This window comes from Python bivittatus, unplaced genomic scaffold, assembly GCF_059951505.1.
Source record: "Python bivittatus isolate LINGU-HERP-01145 unplaced genomic scaffold, Pbiv_v1 ctg000010_np1212, whole genome shotgun sequence".
Taxonomy (NCBI): Eukaryota; Metazoa; Chordata; class Lepidosauria; order Squamata; family Pythonidae; genus Python; species Python bivittatus.
Genome location: NW_028277029.1, coordinates 4,329,729 through 4,351,432, shown reverse-complemented (window position 1 = coordinate 4,351,432; position 21,704 = coordinate 4,329,729). Strand labels below are relative to the sequence as shown.

The window sequence follows — 21,704 nt, the reverse complement described above, 5'->3', positions numbered from 1 at the left end:
ATCCCTTTCATTCATTGATGTCCCCTTCTGAGAGGTGGGATGTGAAGATAAGGACTTGAGCCTAGTGAAAGGAAATAGCGTGAAGGTGTCTCTGCTGTATTCAAAGAGGGTAGGGAGAACTGAGAGAAATGGAGAACAAGAAGTCAGCAAAACAATATTGTTTTAAGCTTCCCATTTTTGTAAGTGCTAGGGACAGCCTTTTCCAGAATCTCCCTATGAAGAATTTAGGGGTATATTTGACAACCTGAACAGGTAAATCCACAATTAGTATTGTTTCAAAAATCTAGCCAGTTCTCCAGAGGTAAACAGTGTGTCACAAGAATCCTCTTTGGCAGAGAGCTGCAAAACTCAGATTTTTGGTCTGGCTGCTTTGCACTCAGTGTTTATCTAATCCCTGCCTAACCATCAGACGTGCCAGAGCAAATCTGTGCTCATTTAAGCAAACATCATATAGCCATTAATACCTGTTTAGTAGGAGTGGGGAAATCTGTAGCCCTCCAGATCCACGTTTTCCACCCTAGGCAACCTCCAGATGGGTGAACTTCAATTCTCTGAACTCTTAGCAATGGTCATGCTGTCTGGGAGTCGACCGATTGATGGACTATATCAGTATTTCTCAACCTCAGCAACTTTAAGATGTGTGAACTTCAACTCCCAGAATTCCCTAGCCAGCATAGTCAGCTGAGGTTGAGAAACACTGTACTATATAGTTCCAGCAGCCACAAATAGCATGGTCAATAGTAAGAGTTGCTAAAACTTTTATTTTATTTATTCCTGGTATTTCTGTGCCACTCCTCTAGCATGAAAGTTGCATTTCACTAACATCTGGGAACTTTACTGGTCCTGCCGCCTTGATTGGAAGGGGCACCATTATTTCCAAGCTGAAGCAAATCTTGAGGGGAAAAAAAATCTCTTCTGAGAATATAGCAACATTCCTGAATTGAAAGTGAGATCACATATTCCCAGGTTATCAGTAACTCCAAAGTTGTACACGTTTGGCTAAAGAGATAGCTTAGGAGCGACATGCTGTGAGCCACCCAAAGTCAACTGGAATTGGGCATCGTCAAAGTAAATAATAATATATATAATGATAATAGAATAATAAATAAATAAATAATAATAAATAAAATGAGCAGGAAGGAAGTTATTGTCAGTCCTTTGAGGTAGACCAGACTAGGAAACCAAAGTTATGAATGTTAATATTGTTATCGTTGGCCTCATAGTCAGTCAGATGTTTAGACTGGATTTGGGATCTTCCTCCTCCTCCTCCTCCTCCTCCTCCTCCTCCTCCTCCTCCTCCTCCTCCTCCTCCTCCTCCTCCTCCTCCTCTTCTTCTTCTTCTTCTTCTTCTTCTTCTTCTTCTTCTTCTTCTTCTTCTTCTTCTTCTTCTTCTTCTTCTTCTTCTTCTTCTTCTTCTTCTTCTTCTTCTTCTTCTCAACATAAAGTCACGGCTGCCAGTTCTTTTGCTGGTGTTGGCCTTCATTTGCATCAAGGTCTTCCCAAGAACCTAGAATGTTGTAAGATATCGGCGTAGGATATGTGCGAATCCAGGCAGCATAATTGACAGATGGAAATTTGTCAATGTGCAGATTTTCTAAGTGTCATCCAACCTTTTTGGTACGGCACCCTGTGCGTCGATAACCACTCAGACCCCCACGGTTGGTTCATGCCATAATCTTTCAACTTTGATTTTCAGATCTCGTGATCTTTTCTAGTTCTTTGTCTTCTATTTTACTATCCCCTGGTATTGCCACATTAATTATCCACACTTTCTTCTTTCCAACCCAGTTAAATCTGGTGTGTTATGTGCCAAGACTTTATCACTTTGTATTTGGAAATCCCACAATATTTTAACCTGCTCATTTTCAACTATATGTTCCCACCAATTTTTCATTACTGGCAAATGATAATTTTTACAGATGTTCCAGTGAATTGTTTTGGCAACTGTGTTATGTCGTTGTTTAGAGTCAGTTTGCATAATCTTCTTGCACGAGCTAAGTATATGATCCACTGTTTCTTCTGCTCTTTGTATAATCTGCATTTTGAATCATTTGATGATTGTTCAATTCTGGCCTTGATTGCATTGGTTCGAAGAGCTTGCTCTTGAGCAGCCAAAATCAAGTCTTTGGTTTCTTTTTTTAATGTTCCAGTTGTAAGCCGTGGCCAGGTTTTATCTTTATCCACTTCCCCCTTGATCTTTTGTAGAAATTGACCATGTCATGCTTTTCCTTGCCAGCATGCTGTTCATGTTTTTATTACATTATTTTGATATTCACATTTTCTTTCCTGTATGTTCAGTAAGTTCCAATTTTTAGCTTGCACCAGTGCTTGTTCTTGACTGTCTTTTACATAATCAGCCAATGCACGCTTTTCTTCTTTGACAGTTTGTATGACTTGAAGCAAACTTCTGCCTCCATTTCTACAGGGCAGGTATCTATCAATATCACTACGGGGATGTAATGCATAGTGAATAGTCAGGAGTGTCCTTGTTTCTTGGTTCAAATAGTCCAATTCAGCTTGTATCCAGTTAATAATTCCAGCAGTGTATCATATAATACAGGGTTCCTCAACCTCAGCAACTTTAAGATGTCCACTCATCTTAAAGTTGCTGAGGTTGAGGAACCCTGATATAATAGGTATGGCCCAAGTATTGATGGCTTTGATGGTGTTTGATGGTGTTTCCACCATTCAATTTTGTCTTTAGCAATTTTCTCACTCTTTGGATGTATTCTTTGCTGATCACATTTTTAACCTGCCATGCTTGATGTTATCCCAATTGTAAAATGCCCAGATATTGGTAGGCTTTATCCTGATGGCTCCTGATGGTTTGGCCATTCGGCATTTCAATTCCATTACTGTCCATGATTTTATCCTGGTTTAGTGCCACTGAAGCACATTTCTCTAGGCCACATGCCACTGCTGTATCTGAATTAAAAAATCCTTACCGTATTTGTCAGTGACTGGATTTCGATTTCTGGTTTTTCATAAAGCTTCAGATCATCCATATAAAGCAAATGTGAAAGTTTATTAGCAGTGTTTGCTGTTTGGGAGCCAAGATTTGTTTTCTTCAAAATCACTGAAAGTGGAATTGTAACAATGACAATTAATAAGGGTGATAATGAGTCACCCTGGAAGAGACCTCTCCTAATGCTGACGAGCCCATATTTTTCATTTCCAACCACCAGTTCTGTCTTCCACTGCTTCATTATTTTTTCTATAAACATTCCAATGTTTTACTGACACCAAACATTTAATAATCCAACTATGTGGTAATGCCTTTTTACAATCAACCCAAACCATATGTAAATCATTTTTTCGGCTTTTGCAATTCTCCAACACCATTTTACCAATCAGAAGTTGATATTTTATACTCTGCTTTTCCTTTTATTTCCTTTCTGTTCCACTGGAAGGATGTTATTTTCTTCCAAATAATCCTGGATGTTGTCTGCTATTATGTGTGGGAGTAATTTAAACATTGTAGGCAAGCACGTGATTGGCCTATAGTTTCTTGGTCTTGTCCCTTTCACTGGGTCCAACTGGGACCTGATCCAACTGGGAGAGGTTCCTCTTTGGAAGAGGAAGATCCCTCCCCAAACAAGACTGGGATTTCCATTTCAAAGCACTGCAGTGTTGGAAGGCACCATTTAATCTAGCACATCCATAATGTAAATAATCCTAAAATCATGGGGTTGGAAGGGAGCTCAGGTCATCTACTCCAACCCCTGCTTGGTGCATCCAGAGTCTTTTCACATGTATTCCTGCCAAGCCTCCTGTCTGTCTATCTAGGTCTGTCTGACAAGGTCTCCTGTCTGTCTGTCTGTCTATTTTTCCCTAGATGCGGGAGTTTACCCTTCTCCGTTAAATTTCATCTTCTCTTTTTCAGGCCATTGTTCAAGCTTGTCTAGATTCTTTTTTTAATCTGCTCTTCCTCTTCCAAAACATTAGCAGTCCTCCTCCTTTTACATCACCGCCTCAACCATTTCCTCCCAGTCATTAATAGCAACCCTGGCCAGCACAGGACCCAGGACAGCACCCCGTGGCACTCCGCTTGAGATTCCCTGCAATCTGATGCGATGCCATTCATGAGTAGTAGTCAAGCATTTCTCATATAAATGTTCGCGTTAACTCAGGTCAGGCAATAGGAACCAAATCCATTTTTATCAGAGCTGATAAAATCATCTGCCTCAAACCTATCTGGGGCTCATTCATTGCAAAACATGCTTTGCCTTTTCTGAGTCATCACTAATTCGAAGTTTACAGCTGGCTTTTCAGCTGCAGGATTGTTCAACTAGTCTCTTGTAAGGTTGTTGGACATAGGAAATCTTGATATTTGGGCTGGGTTTGGGGCTATTTTGGATCCCAAAAGAGCCCAAACTTTTGGATCAGGTTAAAGTTCAGTGTGAATAAGACCTTACAGCCATTCCTGGCCTGCAGAGAAATTGATTTCAAAATCCTTAGCTTCTGCTAAAGGAAACTGCCCTTTTGTTTTTGAACAAGCATATCTTCCTTGGTTAAATCTGCTAGATATACAGTATCATCTGCATCCCCTACACTGTTTCTTTAACTGTGCAGCATACAGGAGGGATTACCTGGTGTCCTCCTTTCCCTCTCTAATCTGCTGCTGTTTGTGCACAAAAAGGTTAAGGCTGGAATAACCAAAAGCCTTCCCTTTGGGGCTGTCCCTGCTCCTTATCCACAAGGTTGGAAATTCTGCACCTTTTGATAGATAGAGGAATTGTTTATATTGTTGTCTGCTGCTAATGTTTCTCCTTTCCTGCTTTTATCCCCTTTGGCCAGTTAACTGCTTTTTGATGTTTGCTAATGTTTAATAAATAAATATTGAGCTATATTTTTTGCTAGCTGAATTAAGTGCCAGGTAGGCTCGCTCAGATCCGGATGTGGGGATTGAACGGGCGTGTGCCGGATACAAACTAAACTGGAAATTACCCACTGTAATTTTCCAACAAAATCTGTCTTGGAACCTGCGTAGTTGATTGTTGGCAACAGTGATTTATACTTTTCTGCTAGTTGCAGATCCCTGTTTTCAAGTACCCAAATGTTAAAAGGAGGGGAGGGGAAGAAAATCTAAAGCAATCTCTAATTGTTAGCTAGGTGTAATCAATTATTCTTAGTCTGTGTAGTCAGGTGTACATAATAAGCTACAAACATATGGGAAAGCTTCAGAAGGCTGATATTGTATGCAAACAAAAACATGTTCAACATAAATAATGCTTAATTTAATGAAGAAGTTAATTTCATGGATTTTAGTTTGCAAAGTTTTTGAAGTGGCAATACTTTTGGCCTCCATGTACCACCTTATTTACAGTTAACTGTTTTTAGCCGCGTGACAGCAACAACTTGCATTTCAGTCTTTCTTTGCTTGGGCAAAGTTTTGCAAAAGCAGAAGTTTGCAAATTGCTATAGAATCTGATGCGCATGACAGCCTATGTGAATTCTTGTACAAGTCTGCCATATGCTATTGCCAAGGGTCACTGGTTAACAGTAGTGCAAGAAAATAAAATGATGAGAAGGGAAAGACCCAGCAACTGGTGCAACCAGGCGGTTGCCGCAGGAATGAAGTGTGGGCAGAAAGGCAAATTAAAAGGATGACTTGGAAAAGAAGGTAGAAGAATTTTTAAAAATTGGGAGAGGAAAGGAGGAGACGATTCATTCTCTCAGCTGAACAAGTCATGCAGGTTCCCACCAGATCATCATAGCAAGCTGGATTGGAGGGGGACAGATTGGGCCAGCAGGCCTGTTATTATGGGAGCAAGAGGTTGCAACTTCCTTGGAAGTGCTGTCATTCAGAAGAACAAGCACCCTCTTCTTTCTCCAGCGTACTGCCAGCCCCTTCAAGCCTGCAAAGACATCTTCCCCACTAAAAAACTCTGCATGACTCAGTCTTCCATAGCTGGGCCTTCTTTGAGTAATCACTGGGGCAAGGAAAGAGAGATCCCAGAACTTCACAGTTTGGACATGGCAGTCATGGGCCAGCAGGACCCTTAACCAGCTATTGAGTAGGTTCCTTGCCTAATGCCCAACACAGCTTATCACCCGATTGGGCTCACTCTTCTAATGACTACATTTGTAAACGTGCAAATACGGTGCTGTCTGTTGTGGGAATCTCATAGTCTAGCACATTTCCCTGGTAGCATCAAGCCGTTCCCAGCAGAAGGGCTAAATTGTTCATTCACGGGAGCCACACGACTTATCTGGGTAGAAGGTCACCAGGTCCCAACCTGAGCTTGAAGACTGCCATAATTCCACCTTCCCTGGTGGGGTGAAGCAGCCTTTTCTTTCCATCCAGAATCAGACATGTCAAACACTTCTCATGGTGCTTCATCTCCATGAGGAAGATGCCCTTGAGGAACTTCCACCCATTCCATGCTCCCTGTCTTTCCTGCGGCAGGCAAACGCTCATGGATCACCAGCAAGCTGTAGAGAGCAGAGAGGGGAGCCTCCTGGCGAAAGAGCTCTCCGCCACCTGCCAGATAGGGCATTTCAGGGGATTTAACCTCGGACACTGAAGAGCTTATGAAACTGCAGAGTGCATTCCTTTGCCTGACGTCAAGGAGAAACAAGGCACTGTTATAAAAGTTAGAAAGAGGGGAAAGGACAATGGGTTGGTTTTTCAGACTCAGGCAACAAAAGGCAAGTTTATAGTTTGATGAAGGAAAACAGTGTTCATCTGTGCTCTCTACTAAGGCCGGGTCTGTGGAGTTTCCTGGCACATGGCTTCATAAAGGTCTCAGATGGACCCTTTAGGTTGGGTGCATCCTGCATGGCGCACTAAGACCTTCAACCCGCCCCAGCAAACCCTCCATCTCACGGCAACTCAGAGCTGTGTTTCTGTAGCGCAGCAGCAGCCTGACACCAGCATTAAAGGCAAGTTCTTAAAACGAGCCAAATTAAAGCACTTACTAGAGGAATTATTTACACTATGGAACAGTTTGCTAATTTCACATAAGGCAAGTGTTCGGCTTTTTGTCCAGGTTAATACATGTAATTACAGTTCCTAATATTCCACTGAACTTTCCTTAGCTAGATAATTCAGCCTTCGCTTTAAACTCTGTAATTTTCACCCCAGCTAATCTATCACAACTAGGAAGAAATGCTGCAGTTGCCTTTTTCTGCTTCCAGCTTCTGGAATAATTCACTTATTTTTCAAGGACTATTTCCGGGGGTGGGGTGAGGAGTCAAAACATTCAAGATGGCGGCTACCACCACAGGATTGAAGCCTGTTCCTTTTTTGCAAATACAAAGGGGCAGAGCTTTGATTGCATTGTCAGGCTGGCATCTTGACTTTTTTGACCCTGCACCCCATGGGCCCTTGTGCCGTGTTCAGATCCCATCTGGAAGTCTGCTGATGCTGGGTTCTGCTGTTTGTGTGAAGCTTCATTTTTTCCTCTGAATGCATCTTCTTGATTTCTTCAGCCATTATCCCCACAGAGCCCTACATCAGAGGGGCCACTGTGGCCATAGAGATCAACCTGCCACTGTGTGCAGAAATCCACAGTCAAGCATTCCTAACTGATGGCTTGCAGCCTCTGCTTGAACATGGTTTAATGAATGGAAGCTCACCAGCTCCCACAGTCTTGGTCCATTGCTGATCTTAGTGTGAGGAACAGTTTCCTACACTGAACTGGGATCTGCTTTCTCTGGACCTGAAGATCACTGGTCTACATCCATCTTCTTCAGGCAACGCTTCTTTAGATATCTGAAATTTTAAAATGCGATCATATCGCATTTTCTTCAGTCCCCTTTTCTCAAGGCTAAACATCCTCAGTTCTTTGTGATACCTCATAACCCTTCATCTCCAGAACCTTGGACATCCCCATTGCCAATTCAGTTTCTCTGAATCTTTTTTTTTTTAAAGTCATGCTCTGAACTGGGCCCTCTCCTCAAGGTGAATTCTGAGAAATGTTTGTGGGATCATCTCAGGGGCAAATATCTAATAGGTTAATTACAAAGCATCCAGAATATTAAATATGAATCACACAGCTTTGTTTTGTTAATTGGAACCAGAATTGGGGAAGAGACAGTAGTTTTGATTTTGTTTTTAATCCTCTCGGAGTTGTGCATCCACTTAGTACAAGGGGAGGGCAAGGCTGGGAGAAGAACTAAGCCAGTGTTGTCCAAAGTTGGCCACTTTAAGATGAGTGGACTTCAACTCCCAGAATTCCCCAGCCAGCATGGCTGGCTGGGGAATTCTGGGAGTTGAAGTCCACTCATCTTAAAGTAGCCAAGTTTGGACAACACTGAACTAAGCTTTCTCTCAGATACAGTGGTCTCAGTCTAGATGGAGCCAACACACATTTGCCCCAGAAGGAGGACCTTGGGTAGGATTGCCAGGGATTCTCCAGATCTCGCCACCAAATTGTAATTTTTAACATGCCAGAAAGCAAATATTGAAGCCACGAGGAATAACTGTATTAACAGTTCTTAGCTAATGAACCAAATCTAAATTAAATTTCATTTTCGTTCAGCAATACTTTCTTCTTTATCCTGTCCACATCCATTTTATGCAGTACTGTCTTCGGCAGGCTACTTAGCAGCAAACTGTATGCTTGACCAGAAAAAACATGTGTGACAAGAAAGAAAGAAAGAAAGAAAGAAAGAAAGAAAGAAAGAAAGAAAGAAAGAAAGAAAGAAAGAAAGAAAGAAAGAAAGAAAGAAAGACAGCTGTACCCTTCATACCTAGATTTGATCCTTTTCCTACAAGTCACTGTCATTGGCTGACATCTCCCTTGTAGGAATTTTAAATTGTTGATTGAAACCATATCACCTGCATTTAAGGCATGGCAGTCATTTCATCTCCATTACAAATAGCACAGCCGAGCATTTAACCTTTGAGTTTATTTTACATTTTCACTTGGGTTATATGCAGAAAATAAAGCACATCAAATAAAATAAACTCATAAATAAAGTAAAAATAGATCATTTTATTACTTTATCATAATAACTGGCTAATAATAACAGCTATTGAGATTTTCCCTTGCATTTGTTGACCAAGGTTGTGTATTTGGCATTTATTAGCGCCGTCTCTATCTTGGGCACACATCAGCACAGCTTTTAGCAGTAAGATTGGCTGAAATCCCTCTTCTTGCATACTTCGTTACTCAATTTTATTCATCTCTTTTCCATTTCTATACATTAACAAAAATAACTCTTCAAACATTCTCTCCAGACATTCTCTCCTCTAAAAGAGTCAGATATAGAACGAAGTAGATTTTTAAATTTGAGCTATAAAGTGTCTCAGTAATTTATATGCTGTGTTTTTTTCTTATTTTGAAGGATTTCTAGATTGGGTTCCTAAGAAAATGCAAAGGGTGGGCTGCGTTGAGCTGCTGAATACAATCCAGAGACGAATACAACCACGACTTCATGTTTTTGGACACATTCATGAAGGTCAGGAATCTCTCTCTCTCTCTGTATTATTTTCGTGCATAAAAATTAAAATCCATAGTATGAGCTCATTGAGATACTAGCTGCAGTAGGTAAGAGGTGCGTTGATAAATTGCACTTCAATAGTCTCTGATTTTGGCTCTAAAAACGTAACTGTCACATAGAATAAGGCTTCCAGCTTAAAAGGCAGATGTTTCACAGCAAGGAACTAAGAGGAAATAATTAGGGACGTCCATAGAGGGGGTCAAAAAAGTCAATATGGTAACTGTACAGTCATGGTCACCATGCTGACTTTTTTTTTTCACACACACACGGACACCCAATGGATGCCCTTGAAGGAAGCTACCTTTCATCAACCAGTAATACAAACTCTAGCTGGATCTAGACTGATAAATATATAGTGCTCGCTTGGACAATGTTTCCACCAAGTTGGAACACTTCCATACCAGCATCCCTTGCAAAGCAGGAAACGTAATGAAGGGAACAGGAATATATTTACAACAAATGTTAGTAATTTATATAAAACAAGTGACAAGCTAGATTTTTACCTTGGGTTTCTCAAATTGTTCAAAATGGTGATGTAAAAATATCTTAGCACTAGAAGATTCTATTATGACATGATTGCAGACGATATCTATTACTGACCAAAGGCACAAAGGCAGTGTTCATTTCCTGAACTTCTGGGAGAAATAACTACGGTATAACCAGTCTGTCTTCTTACAAACCTTTGTGAAAACGCTGAACCTAAAACTCTTCCTAAAGTGACAGAATCATATCGCTTTCAGTAAAAAAAGCTGTTCCTCATTACCTTCTCTGCACCCTACTTTATTTTTCAACATACGTTAATTGTATCCAAATTACTATCGCCCTATCTCAGTCCTTTTTGTATAAGAATGAAAAAAAAAAAAGACTGGAAAGATTTGCTACAACAGCTTTTTGCTAAAATTTGAAATATTTTTCAAGGATAATGTGGGAAGGATAATTTTCTGAAACCTTGGATCTTCCAGGATCATGATAAACGTCAACTGCCTTATGGCACATTTTTGTGTTCTGTATGAGTTTGCTTCTCAGCAAAATAGATTTCCTTCAGCCTTTACTTCTGTTTGCTCTGCCTGTGGAAGTGTCTCCATAATTTAGCTGACCTGCACTCTGTCAAACTCTGAAGTATACAGAACCTGCTACAATCCATGGGTTGTTTCCAAAAATCAGTATATGAAGACGAGCAATGAAGCCAACCTATGAAGGAGACAGAGGTCATTGTGACATTCAGTTATATTGAAGTAACAGATGTTCAACCTCTGAATGCTATTTAAAAGCTCTTAATGTTGAAAATAGCTTTATGGAGGTAAAGGCCAAGAAACCGGAGCAACAAAACCATAATCCCTTGATTGTTGGCGTGCTGCTTTTTCCTTTCATCAGTGGTTCTGTTAACTCACTTTGGAAGGATGTTCAGTTTGGCTTCAGAATATCTGTGAATAATCTCAAAGGAATCTGAATTCTGTAGAGACCTCCAGGCCCCAGAGGCAAAGATGCTTCTGTAGATGGAAGCCTGCAGGTGATTGACGATTTCATAGGAAGAGCCCCATTTTCAGCCTGAAGAAAAGAGTCCTACATTCAATTCTAGGGGCCTAATCTAAACTCAGTTTTAATGCTAAAGATTTCAGAAAGACAATACATTGCAGGTAGGCCCTAAATTCTACCGAGAACAATTTAAGTGGTAGGGATTTGAAAACTACTCTTCAAAAAAGAGTGGTGTCAGAACGTTGTTCGCTTAGATTCATGTGAACCCATCCAGAATGAAGGCATTCAAGGGTCAGTGCTGTGATTTATTGATGTCCCAGCTCTTGTGGAAAGAATAGAGCAGTGTTGTCCAAACTTGGCCACTTTAAGATGAGTGGACTTCAACTCCCAGAATTCCCCAGCCAGCATGGCTGGCTGGGGAATTCTGGGAGTTGAAGTCCACTCATCTTAAAGTGGCCAAGTTTGGGCAACACTGGAATAGAGCTTTCTGAATTGCCACTGGTTCTCCATCTTTTGAGAATTTTGGTGGATGATAGACGTTTGGGTGAAAAAAAAAGGGGGGGGGGTTGTAGTTGGATCATAATATACACAACTAAAGTAGTGTACCAAAGAAAAGCTTATTTATAAGAGTGTTTTTAATTTTTTAGGTTACGGTGTTATGGCTGATGGAACAACTACCTATGTGAATGCTTCTGTGTGTACCGTGAATTACCAGCCACTGAATCCACCCATAGTTATTGATTTACCTACTCCGAGAAACACATGATTGTGACAGAAGACAAACACGAAGCCCGTAACTTATGCCAGTGAGCAACCATGAAATTATGGCATTATTTTTATTGTTCTTTACGGACAAACTGGAAAGACGCAAACGGACAAGTAACAAAGGCATTTGGTATCACAACCTTTTGAAAGTGTATTCATGGATTTAGCATTTCATTGTTTTAAAAGAATTGTTAATATGAAAAAAGGAGACAACTTCCACATTATAGACATTGGTGTATTTTGTATATTCCATATGCTATACTGAATTTACGAAAGGACATGTCTCTTCAGCAAAATGGTCCATTATGAATGCTTGCAGTTTTATATGTGTGTTCAGTACATCTTCATTTATATCTGGCCAGAGGAATAATCATATTGAGAGTCAAAATTTGTAACTGTGTGAAATACTGGGTTTTTTTCTTTAAACAATATCTCCATGTAATCACCAAAAGAATCTTATTCTACATTCTTTCGAAATCTACAAACATTTCAGGTTTTTAAAAACAGTGTAGAAGAAAACTCTCGTTTGCAACTGGTAGTGAACATGAAAAGAAAAAAAAATACGAATGACTGAATTGCTGTACACAGCAGAAACATTTGAAAAAGAAGTGGTTTAAGATCAGATGAAAACTCAGGAATTAGTTCCCCCTCCCGATAAGAAAGATATTCTGCTGGTGTAAAATCTTATCTACTAACTTTTAGGGTTGTGTACTCTTAGGGCTGACAGCAATGGCCAGAATCGGATTCTTCTTCAGCAGTGATGCTAGAAGCATCAGGGAGAACCCACACTTACTCAAAGCTGATTAAACAGATTGTCCAGGCTCCCTTGTTGTTCCTGCTGTTCTCTTTAAGTGTAGCTTGGTCATAGCAGTGATCCTGGAGAAGATCTATCTGTATGGTCACTAAGAGACGGTGCTGAATAGATAGCACATAATCAATCAATCAGTCATAGCAACGATGACATCAAGCACTGAAAATCGGTTCAAAGGGATTGATCGTTAATTTGGAAGGAATTCAGCATCGTTGCTGGTTCTGTAAAATTGGGAGATATAGAGGTTTCCGGATATGGGAAGCAGCGTTTCCACACTGAAGACTGATTCACAGACCAAGACCAGGGAAAGCGATAAATGCTATGTACACATCCACTCCTCACTCTGTCACAACTGAGCAGAAAAAGGGGGTTTCTGGTACAGTCATGCACAGAGCCTGTCTGGTTTCATCACCTACAGCTTCAGCATCACTAAATCTAGTTATATGGTTTGGAAGTTGACCGACATGTTCAGTTATGGGAAAGATTTCTCACTGTATGGTAACTCTCAATCTGTTTTGTGGATTAGCTCCCTCCACCCCCCCAATTTAGATATGCGGGTATGTGAAATGGACAAACGACAACTACGAGCTAAGGTTTGCATGCCAGCAGGTAAGAGGTATTTCTGGTCAAGGTGGCAAAAAATGATGCGTCTCCTGTAGGGTCCCCAAGCACAGAATCTCACGCAAATGTTTCTGCATGTGGCCACATGTTCTTGTACACAATCATGTGGAGGAATTTTATACTATGAATCCATGTGGCTTTTTTAAAACATAGATTTTATAATGAAAACCATGGGAAAAAAAGAGAACTGCATTTCTCAAATGAATGTTTACATGCTCCCATAGCACATTGCAAACACTTTGAAATGCAGTGGAACGTTTTGAAAAAGCAGGTCCCCTTGTCCCTTTTTGCCTTCTATGTCAATCAGGAGATATTCTCTGAATATTTCCCCCATGAGGTACTTCTTTCAAAATACTATGTATTTTTATGTGAGAATGTTATAAAAGCAGCTGTTATCTTTAAAAGGAAATATTAAGAAGCTTTGGTGGTTCCAAAATTTTTAGCATAACCGGATTGCTGTTCCAAAGTTGCGTGATATTAAGAGGGACCAAAACATAGCCAAAAGTGCAAACCTTCAAATCCTCTTAAACTCTGTAAGGCTCACCCATGCAGCCCTGTTGACGCGCTTTCCACCCATCCTCGAGGTTGGAGGAAAGTAGGTTGTCAAAAAGATTAAAAAATATTCATAGCCTGTTTTTCACCGCACCTTAGGAAGGTGGTGCTGCTGCCCTCACAGAAAATGACGCAATGCCACACTTGGCCCTGGTCCTTAGCGGTGGGAGCGAGAGAAGTGGACACCTCTCATGAGGGTCTACTTCCAGATGACTAAGGGGAATATAAGTCTCATGGAGAAAAGAGAAGGTCAGTTTGCTGAATGAGGAGCTGAGCAGCTGAACCACGAATGACCCTGGAGAAACAGCAGCTGTAGGTTGCCCATCTCCAAAGAATGCCCGTATGGAAGGCCTTCTTCTGGTTTCCTATGGAAAACACGAGTCCCTTGCCACACCAATTTGGACTAGCTTCAGCCTGCCTCAGCAGGGCCTGGCTACGAGATGCTGTGAGGAAAAGTCCTCAATTAATGTGAAGTGGGGTGTCTTCAAGCTGGGGAAAGGAGGCGATGTGGGCGAGCCCTAAGTGAGAGAAGCAGCAGTGCTGGAAACGGAAGAAGAGTTTTGGAGAACGCGGGGTGGTGTTTTGGTTTCTCCCAATATATTGCCCAACTATGGCTTTTGAATTTTTTTCCTCATAGACCAGCGCTGTTACCTTGGTCTTATATGCGCTTTGGAATGTTGTTGTAATTTTCTCTCAAGCATGTTAGATCAATAAACCAATCTTTTAAAGCTACCAGTTATGTGGTGTGTACTTGGGAGTGAGGCATTCAGAATAACTGGAGTTGGCCTTATTTGCTATAAACACCTCACGGCCGTGAAGTACAGAAAGAACAGTGGGTGTCCCTGGGCTAAGCCACAAGCAGGCGAAGGCGTCCGTCCTGCACGAGAGATGTCCTGGGAGAAGCAGCCTGGTTGGGCCTGCAGAGCCCCTTTAGATGCCAGCTGGCACCTGTGAGAATGGCGGCCTGTGTCCGGGTATCTCTAGAGGGAAGCCCACAAGCGGTTGCGTGGGAAGCTCTCTCTGGTGAGACCCGGACCCTCATCGGTCTTCAGGATGCGGCAGCTGCCACTGAAAGAAACTCAGTTCAACTCAGTTGAGGGTTTGCTGGTTGTGACTGTATGGAGCACGAAGCCGTCACAAAGAGCTGACCTGGTGCATTGAGTGATCCTAACCGTTTCAATGAGGCTGGGTCAGGGCTCATTGTATTGTGCGAACATGGGCAACTGGGTTAATTCAGTACACGACTGCCTAGCTAACTGTGGTTAAGTGCCCCATGTGAACCCTGCCATAGTATTGCCCTGGCAATAAAACTCTGTAGCAAGGGGAAGCCTGGCCTTAAAATAGGGCAGCTGCAGGTCTGGGTTTCTCCCATCCCTGCCCAGAGGAAGAAAGGCTGAGATCCAGCCAACTGCTGTCCTGGCAAGAACCCATCCACTAACCCTTCCTCCCTCCCTTCCTCCCTTCTTTCCTTCCTTTCTCCCTCCCTCCCTCCTCTCTCTCTCTTTCCCTCCCTCCCTTCCTCCCTCTCTCTTTCCCTTCCTTCCTTCCTCCCTCCCTCCTCTCTCTCCTTCCCTTCCTTCCTCCCTCCCTCCCTCTCTCTTTCCCTTCTTCCCTCCCTCCCTCTCTCTTTCCCTTCCTCCCTCCTCTCTCTCTCTTTCCCTCCCTCCCTTCCTCCCTCTCTCTTTCCCTTCCTTCCTTCCTTCCTTCCTTCCTTCCTTCCTTCCTTCCTTCCTTCCTTCCTTCCTTCCTTCCTTCCTTCCTCCCTCCCTCCCTCCCTCCCTCTTTCCCTTCCTCCCTCCCTTCCTCCTCCCTCCCTCCCTCTCTTTCCCTTCCTCCCTTCCTCCCTCCCTCCCTCCCTCCCTCCCTCCCTCTCTCTTTCCCTTCCTTCCTCCCTCCCTCCCTCCTCTCTCTCTCTCTCCCTCCTCTTTCTCTTTCTCTTTCTCTTTCTCTTTCCCTTCCTCCCTCCCTTCCCTTCCCTTCCCTTTTCCTCCCTCCCTCCCTGGTTTTAAAAATGGGATGAAAGACACAGACGCAGACGTGGCCATTAGCAATCATGTTATATGGTGGGATTAAACTGCGTATCATGAAGTAAAAGAATTCATGGCTTTGCTTTTAACTGAGAAGAAATCATTTTTATATCAGAGTATCTGGTTTGTTTTTCCTAAAGGATGCTAGTTGTTCTTTTCAAAACAATATATTGCGATTTATAATTTGTGGGTGGAAATTAGAGGACATAATGTAGAAATGTGTATCACGGAACAGTGAAATGTCAGTGAGTTGCAAGCCTGCTCCAAGGATTTTAGGGGGTATAGTGAAATTGCTTGAACTTGGGTATTTTGGTGAATATGTGAATGGACTTCTAGATCTTACCTTCCCTTGAAAGAACATAGGTGCAGACAACGGTTCTTATGAGTTTAATGCAAAACGTAAAAACTTTAATGCTCATCTATCTCTCATTCACAGGAAGGCTAGGCTTCATTCAGAATAATTACCTTTAAAATGGCCATCTATAAATGATTAGAAAATTTAAATGAATATTACTTTGGGCTAGATTGTGCTCCAAGCAGCACTTATGTCTAGAAGAAATATTTCCATTTAATTTCAAGAATGTAGTTTTGGTCACCGCTGCAACTGAATAAAAAACCAGGCCAGTTGTTTGCATTTCTGAACAAATGAATTATAACTCCATTTCTTTCCATTAAAGATACATAGCACATTTTCACATGCTTTGGATAAATAATAAATACTTTAATACTCTTTACAGCTTTAATACTCTTTATTGCTTTTCTCTCCTGATATATAAGAGCACTCTTGCATATCGCCATGGTGTTTAAAGATACATAAGGTAAAAACATTCACATCTTAAACATACCACATCTGTAGCTGATTTTTGGTAAGCATCATAGTGTTTGTTAAGAAAGGATTTTACATTTTGCAAATGCGGTCAATCATTATAGGGATACCATTTGGGGAACTGGAATAATTAATGCAGATGAGGTACAAAACTAATCAAGGGCAGTAACGAGGGAGTGAAAGAAAGTAGAAAAGAAAAGAAGGATGGTGAACCTTTCACGGCTGACATTCAAGGCAACTCCTCAGCTTTTCAGCCCTTGACCTGTACTGGCCACCCACCCCCCAAAGCTCTCCCTGGCTGGAGAACATCTAGAAGACCATGAGCTTCATCTGAACCAGGTTCTACCCTTCTCCTGTACACAGGCAGCCATATTTCCAGTGAGATACAGGAGGTGTGGGTCATCTCCAGCGTGACAGTTGTGGAAGACACTGAGATCATTATATTCTCTTTCTGAATGGTCTGGCCTTAACCTTCTATTAGGACTGCAAAAATTCTTTGGAAGAACGTTCTGGACCTGATGCAAACACCCTCTGTTGTTCATTTAAGCATCCCCAGCTTTTTTCAGGCTTCTGCACAGGTTTGAAGTAAAGAAGTTATCTCTGCATTATTAAAGATAATGTGCCTCTTAAACCTGTGGCACCTTTTTTCCAGGGCTGTATGGAAGCCTAAGAAAAGAGAGGCTGTTTCAGTGAATTGCAGAGTGGTGCTGTGATCGCAAGGGGTCTGGAACACTCCTTCCAAATCAGTTCTAAAGTGCGGATAGTTCTACTGCCTGTATTTTTCAAGAAAACCTTCAGGTGCGAGTTATGGATCTCAAGCATTTACGATCTCTCCTATGTTTCTTGACTTCTTTTCACATGTCATTTAGGGCCAACCCAGCCATTCACCATCAAAGACCTTATTAAAAGTGCCTCTACCAAGTTATTACAGGTAGTCTCCGGGCTGAGAACTCCCAATTTAAGGACAACCCATAGTTAAGAATGGAGCCTATTGTAGCAAAATTTGAGTTAAATACACAATGATTCAAGTTAAATACAGATAGTCCTCTCTTAACAACCATTTGTTTAGTGACCGTTTGAAATTACAATGGTGCTGAACAAAGGGACTTACAACAAAGGTCCTCAAACTTACAACCGTCGCAGCACCCCTGCAGTCACACGATTGTGATCCAGGTGCTTGGCAACCAGCTTGCACTTACGATGGTTGCTGCTTCCCAGGCTCACGTGATTGCCATTTGTGACCTTGCAAGCAAAATCAATGGGGAGCCGTGTCGTTCACTTAACAACCATGTGATTCGCTTAACGGCCATGGTGATTCGCTTAATGACCGCTGCAAAAGAGGTAAAATCAGATGCAATTCGCTTAACAACTACCCCACTTAACAATGAATTTTCCAGTCCCTATTGTGGTCGTTAAGTGAGGACTACCTGTACACAATGGTTTGAGTTAATTACACAGTACTACTTATACAGTATTATACAATAATACCGTTCTGGCTTACATGCAAATTCGACTTAAGGACAGACCTTGGGAACGGAACTCGGTCTTAAACTGGGGACTCCCTGTATTCCACTTTCGAAATAGATAGGAAAGAAAATGTATTTTCATTATATAGCATTAGTTCCACTCACACAGAAATCATTGACTTTATTCCCAAAACATTTCCAAACGGATAAGTGCACACATTCCTTGTTAAAATTCCTCCTTCCCACCCTGATTTGCAATGCCTTTATTTAATTGCAGTAATGCTCCACATATCTGTGGCGGTGCTCACTGCAAAGGATTGGATGTTGCAAATCTCCCCATTGTGCTGGTCTCACAGGTAGGGGCAGAGGGAAGAAACACTTCGTTTTTCCCGAAAGGCACACTCAGTGGCATGGGGACAAAAACAGAAACACGAAAAACTACCACCCTCATCTCTCTCTCTGCTGATTCAGCTGTAGCTGCAGGAGAACTGGTCAGGCTAAGAAGGGGGTCACAGCCCAAGAGGCGGTTTTGAGGGGAAGGGGGAGAGAAGGAAGGCACCGCCTTGTCCTAACTTTCTGTGTTTTATTTTGCATAAGGGGGTGAACTACAAACTGACTGCGCCTAATGTGACCACTGGCATGGCCATCTCTGACGTAAAAGCTAATTTAGTCATGCAGTAAAAAGACCGAATTGCATTAGGGTTCGATTCAAGCAGCCCTTTAGTTTGGAGGCCTTGGAATTCACGTGAAGGAGCCAGCCTGTGAATCTGTACAGCTTTTTGTACAGATTATGAAGAGTATCTCCCCCCCTCCGCCGCCCCCTTCTTGTCTTGCCCATGCCTTGGAAAGCTGTTTCACACTTTGCCTGAGCAGGACAAGACTGGCAGCCGTTCAAGACATTGTGTTGCATAATTCACCGTGTACTTGAGACAAACCTTATTCCTCTTTCCCTAACCAGGAAGAGAACTCCAGTATAGCTTTGGAAATGGATATTTGGATACGGTGGTTCTAGTCCAGCACTGGAAATATGCAGTGACAAATGACCGTCATGCAGTTGGGTGGCTATCTAAATTTGATATCTAAATAGCTAAAGAATACATAAATAACGCAGAGCCCCAGATGTAGCTGGAACCTCCAACCTTTGCCAAGAGACACCTCCTTTGTCTCCAAGGGCTCATATTTAATCCACCATGGAGGAACCCACACAACCCTTCTAAATGGGGTCGTAGAGCCAGTTATTCTGATCCAACCTTTCTTTCAGTTGTCAGTTGTCAAAATGCTTGAATGTCCGAACAAAAATCTTGACTGTCCGAACTTAACAGGGGCATCCACATGGAGGCAAAAAAAAGTCAAGGTGATGGTTGCAAACTGCCAATTGAAGCCCCTCCTACCAATGGTTGTCCGGGGGATGGGGGCTTCACCGGTGGTGGCCACCGCCTGGCTGTTTGATGTTCTCCTGCAGACCCCGGTGTTCTTTCATACAAAAACGCTGCGACTCTTACATTTTTTCCAAAAAGGTATTGAATAATCACATGCTTTAAAAACTATAGAGGCAAAACTGGGTTTAAAGGGCTTACTAGAACAAAGGGGAAGTCCTTAAAGGATTTTACTAGGATAAAGGGCTGATCCAGTCTTCTTGCTTGCTCTAGAACAAGACCACCTACTGCTTCAGGAGGACAGGAGCAGATGATGTTGTCCTCAGCCCACCCTTAGCCCGCTGGAAAGGCAACTTCCTCAGTATTTTCGGCTCCTCCTCAGAAGGAGTGTTTCCCCCTCTCTGCTGGTGCAAGCAGGTCTGTCCAGACCCCTGTTGCACTTCATGCCAACCTGCACAGATGCCTCAGTCATAACTGGGTGGTGTGTGCTCTGCAGACTCTACAAGGGCCTGTCTTTCAAGATGACTCAAACTACAACTGGGCCAGAATGCAGTGGCCCAGGTTCTGAGCAGAATTCACGGCCAGCATCTATCACCCCTGCATTTGGGGCTCTGCACTGGCTCTTGGTTGGTTTTTAAGTGCAATTTAAAGTGATAGTTTTAGCCTACAAAGCCCTTCGTGGCTTGGGACCTCCAGCCAGAATAGTCCCAGTCCACAAGACCATCTCAAGAGAAGCTGCTGTCAATACTCCACTTTCAAGAAGTTTGGGGGGCTGTGGCCAGGAGGTGCTGGCCTCTTTTTTGTTGTAGGTCAACCCTCTAGACCAGCCTCCCCATTGACCCCAGGTTTGTCCCCTCCCCCCCAACACCCTTCAAGATGGAGCTCTTCCATCCGTCCATCAGGGGTCTTGTTATTGTTCAGGTCTTAAAAGTTGAATATATTTTATTTTAAAACTTACCATGGAGGCTTTAATGCTGTATTTGCTTGAGTCTCGTTCTTTACTATGGACGTTTTATGCTTTACTGTAAACTGTCGTGAGTCGATTTGTTGAAACTGATGTTATACAAGACAAATAAATAAATAATCCATCAAATAATCTTGGAGGCGGAATGGAAGCGATTTAGCACTGCCTCCTTCTGGGGTGCTTTGTTCAGTTTATTCTACAATTTTGTGATTTCCGGGTGGTCTCCCATCCAAGTATTAACTAGCTCTGATTTTGCTTAGCTTTTTCAAGGGCACCCTTACCCTAAGGTTGGCTGTGGTAAATATCATTAGTGCCTACAGAGTTATTATTCATAAATAAACAGATCTTTTGTTTGACTTATTCCTTTAACATGTTTGCTTGTAAATTCAGCATATTGTTGCAAATGTAAAAACAGAATCCCGGCTCCGCCACCAAATCCATGAAGCCTGAGCCGAACGTTCAAAACGGGAGCGAAACGTCCACCTCTTAACATCTGCAATTTGGTTTGCTTTGCCTTTGAAAAAGGGTTCTCTTGGGAGGAAATATCAGGGCCTGAGTTCTGATGGATCTCCCCTCGATTGTCCAGACTCGGCGGGCAACCGGACAGCCTCGGATCACGTACGTTAAACGTGAAGGATTTAGGGAAGGCAGGATCCAGGGAGCGAGGGAAGGGTCTCAACTCTCCAAGAAGGAAGTCCAGATCTGTAGGTTGCACATGTTGAAATGAGGCTAAGAGAACAGCAACTCTCAAGTAATTTGAACACACGGGGAATAATGTGTACAAAATGTCAGCTTTCGGAATAACGTAACTATTTCAGAAAGGAATAGGCAGGTAGTCCTCACTTACCAACCACTTGTTTAGTGACCGTTCAAAGTTACAGGGGTGCTGAACAAAGGGACTTATGATTGGTCCTCGAAGTTCTGGCTATCCCAGCGCCCCTGTGATCACTTGATCGCAATCCAGGCAATAGGATGGTTGCAGTGTCCTGCGGTCACTTGATCGCCATTTGCAACTTTCCCTGCCAGCTTCTACAAGCAAAGTCAATGGGGAAGCTGGCAGGGACAGTCACAAGTTGCTCGGGTGAGTCCCCCAGCCTTCCTGTGCTCACACCCCCGCGCCATCCATCCCCTGGCCTGCCTGCGCTCAACTGCAGCCTGCGCCAGGCCTTCCAAGCCCACCCCCACACTCCCCCAACTCACGTGCTCCTTGCCTGTGACTCCTGCTGCTTCCTGCTTCATGACCCGCGCAGTCCTGGGGTTACGACGGCAACCAGGACTGCCAGGATTGTCGTCACTAAGCAATGCGGTTATGTGATGTTGCCCTTTATGACTGTATCCCTTAGCAATGGCAATCCTGGTCCCAATTGCCA

The 21,704-nt window shown here is 42.6% G+C and overlaps 1 protein-coding gene and 1 pseudogene across 9 annotated transcripts in view; one reads left to right on the top strand and one right to left on the bottom strand.

Moving 5' to 3' along the window:
* The window catches only part of MPPED1 (metallophosphoesterase domain containing 1), a 92,903-nt gene extending 78,507 nt beyond the window's left edge, over positions 1 to 14,396 (top strand). For all 9 annotated transcript variants that reach the window (XM_088151293.1, XM_088151659.1, XM_088151550.1 and 6 more), the window contains 2 exons: positions 9,295 to 9,408; positions 11,574 to 14,396. In XM_088151293.1, coding sequence (XP_088007419.1) covers positions 9,295 to 9,408; positions 11,574 to 11,692 — 233 coding nt within the window. In that variant the 3' untranslated portion in view covers positions 11,693 to 14,396. The remainder of the gene's footprint in view (positions 1 to 9,294; positions 9,409 to 11,573) is intronic.
* Positions 1,646 to 2,863, bottom strand: LOC148217195 (uncharacterized; annotated as a pseudogene).
* Positions 14,397 to 21,704: the final 7,308 nt, after the last annotated feature.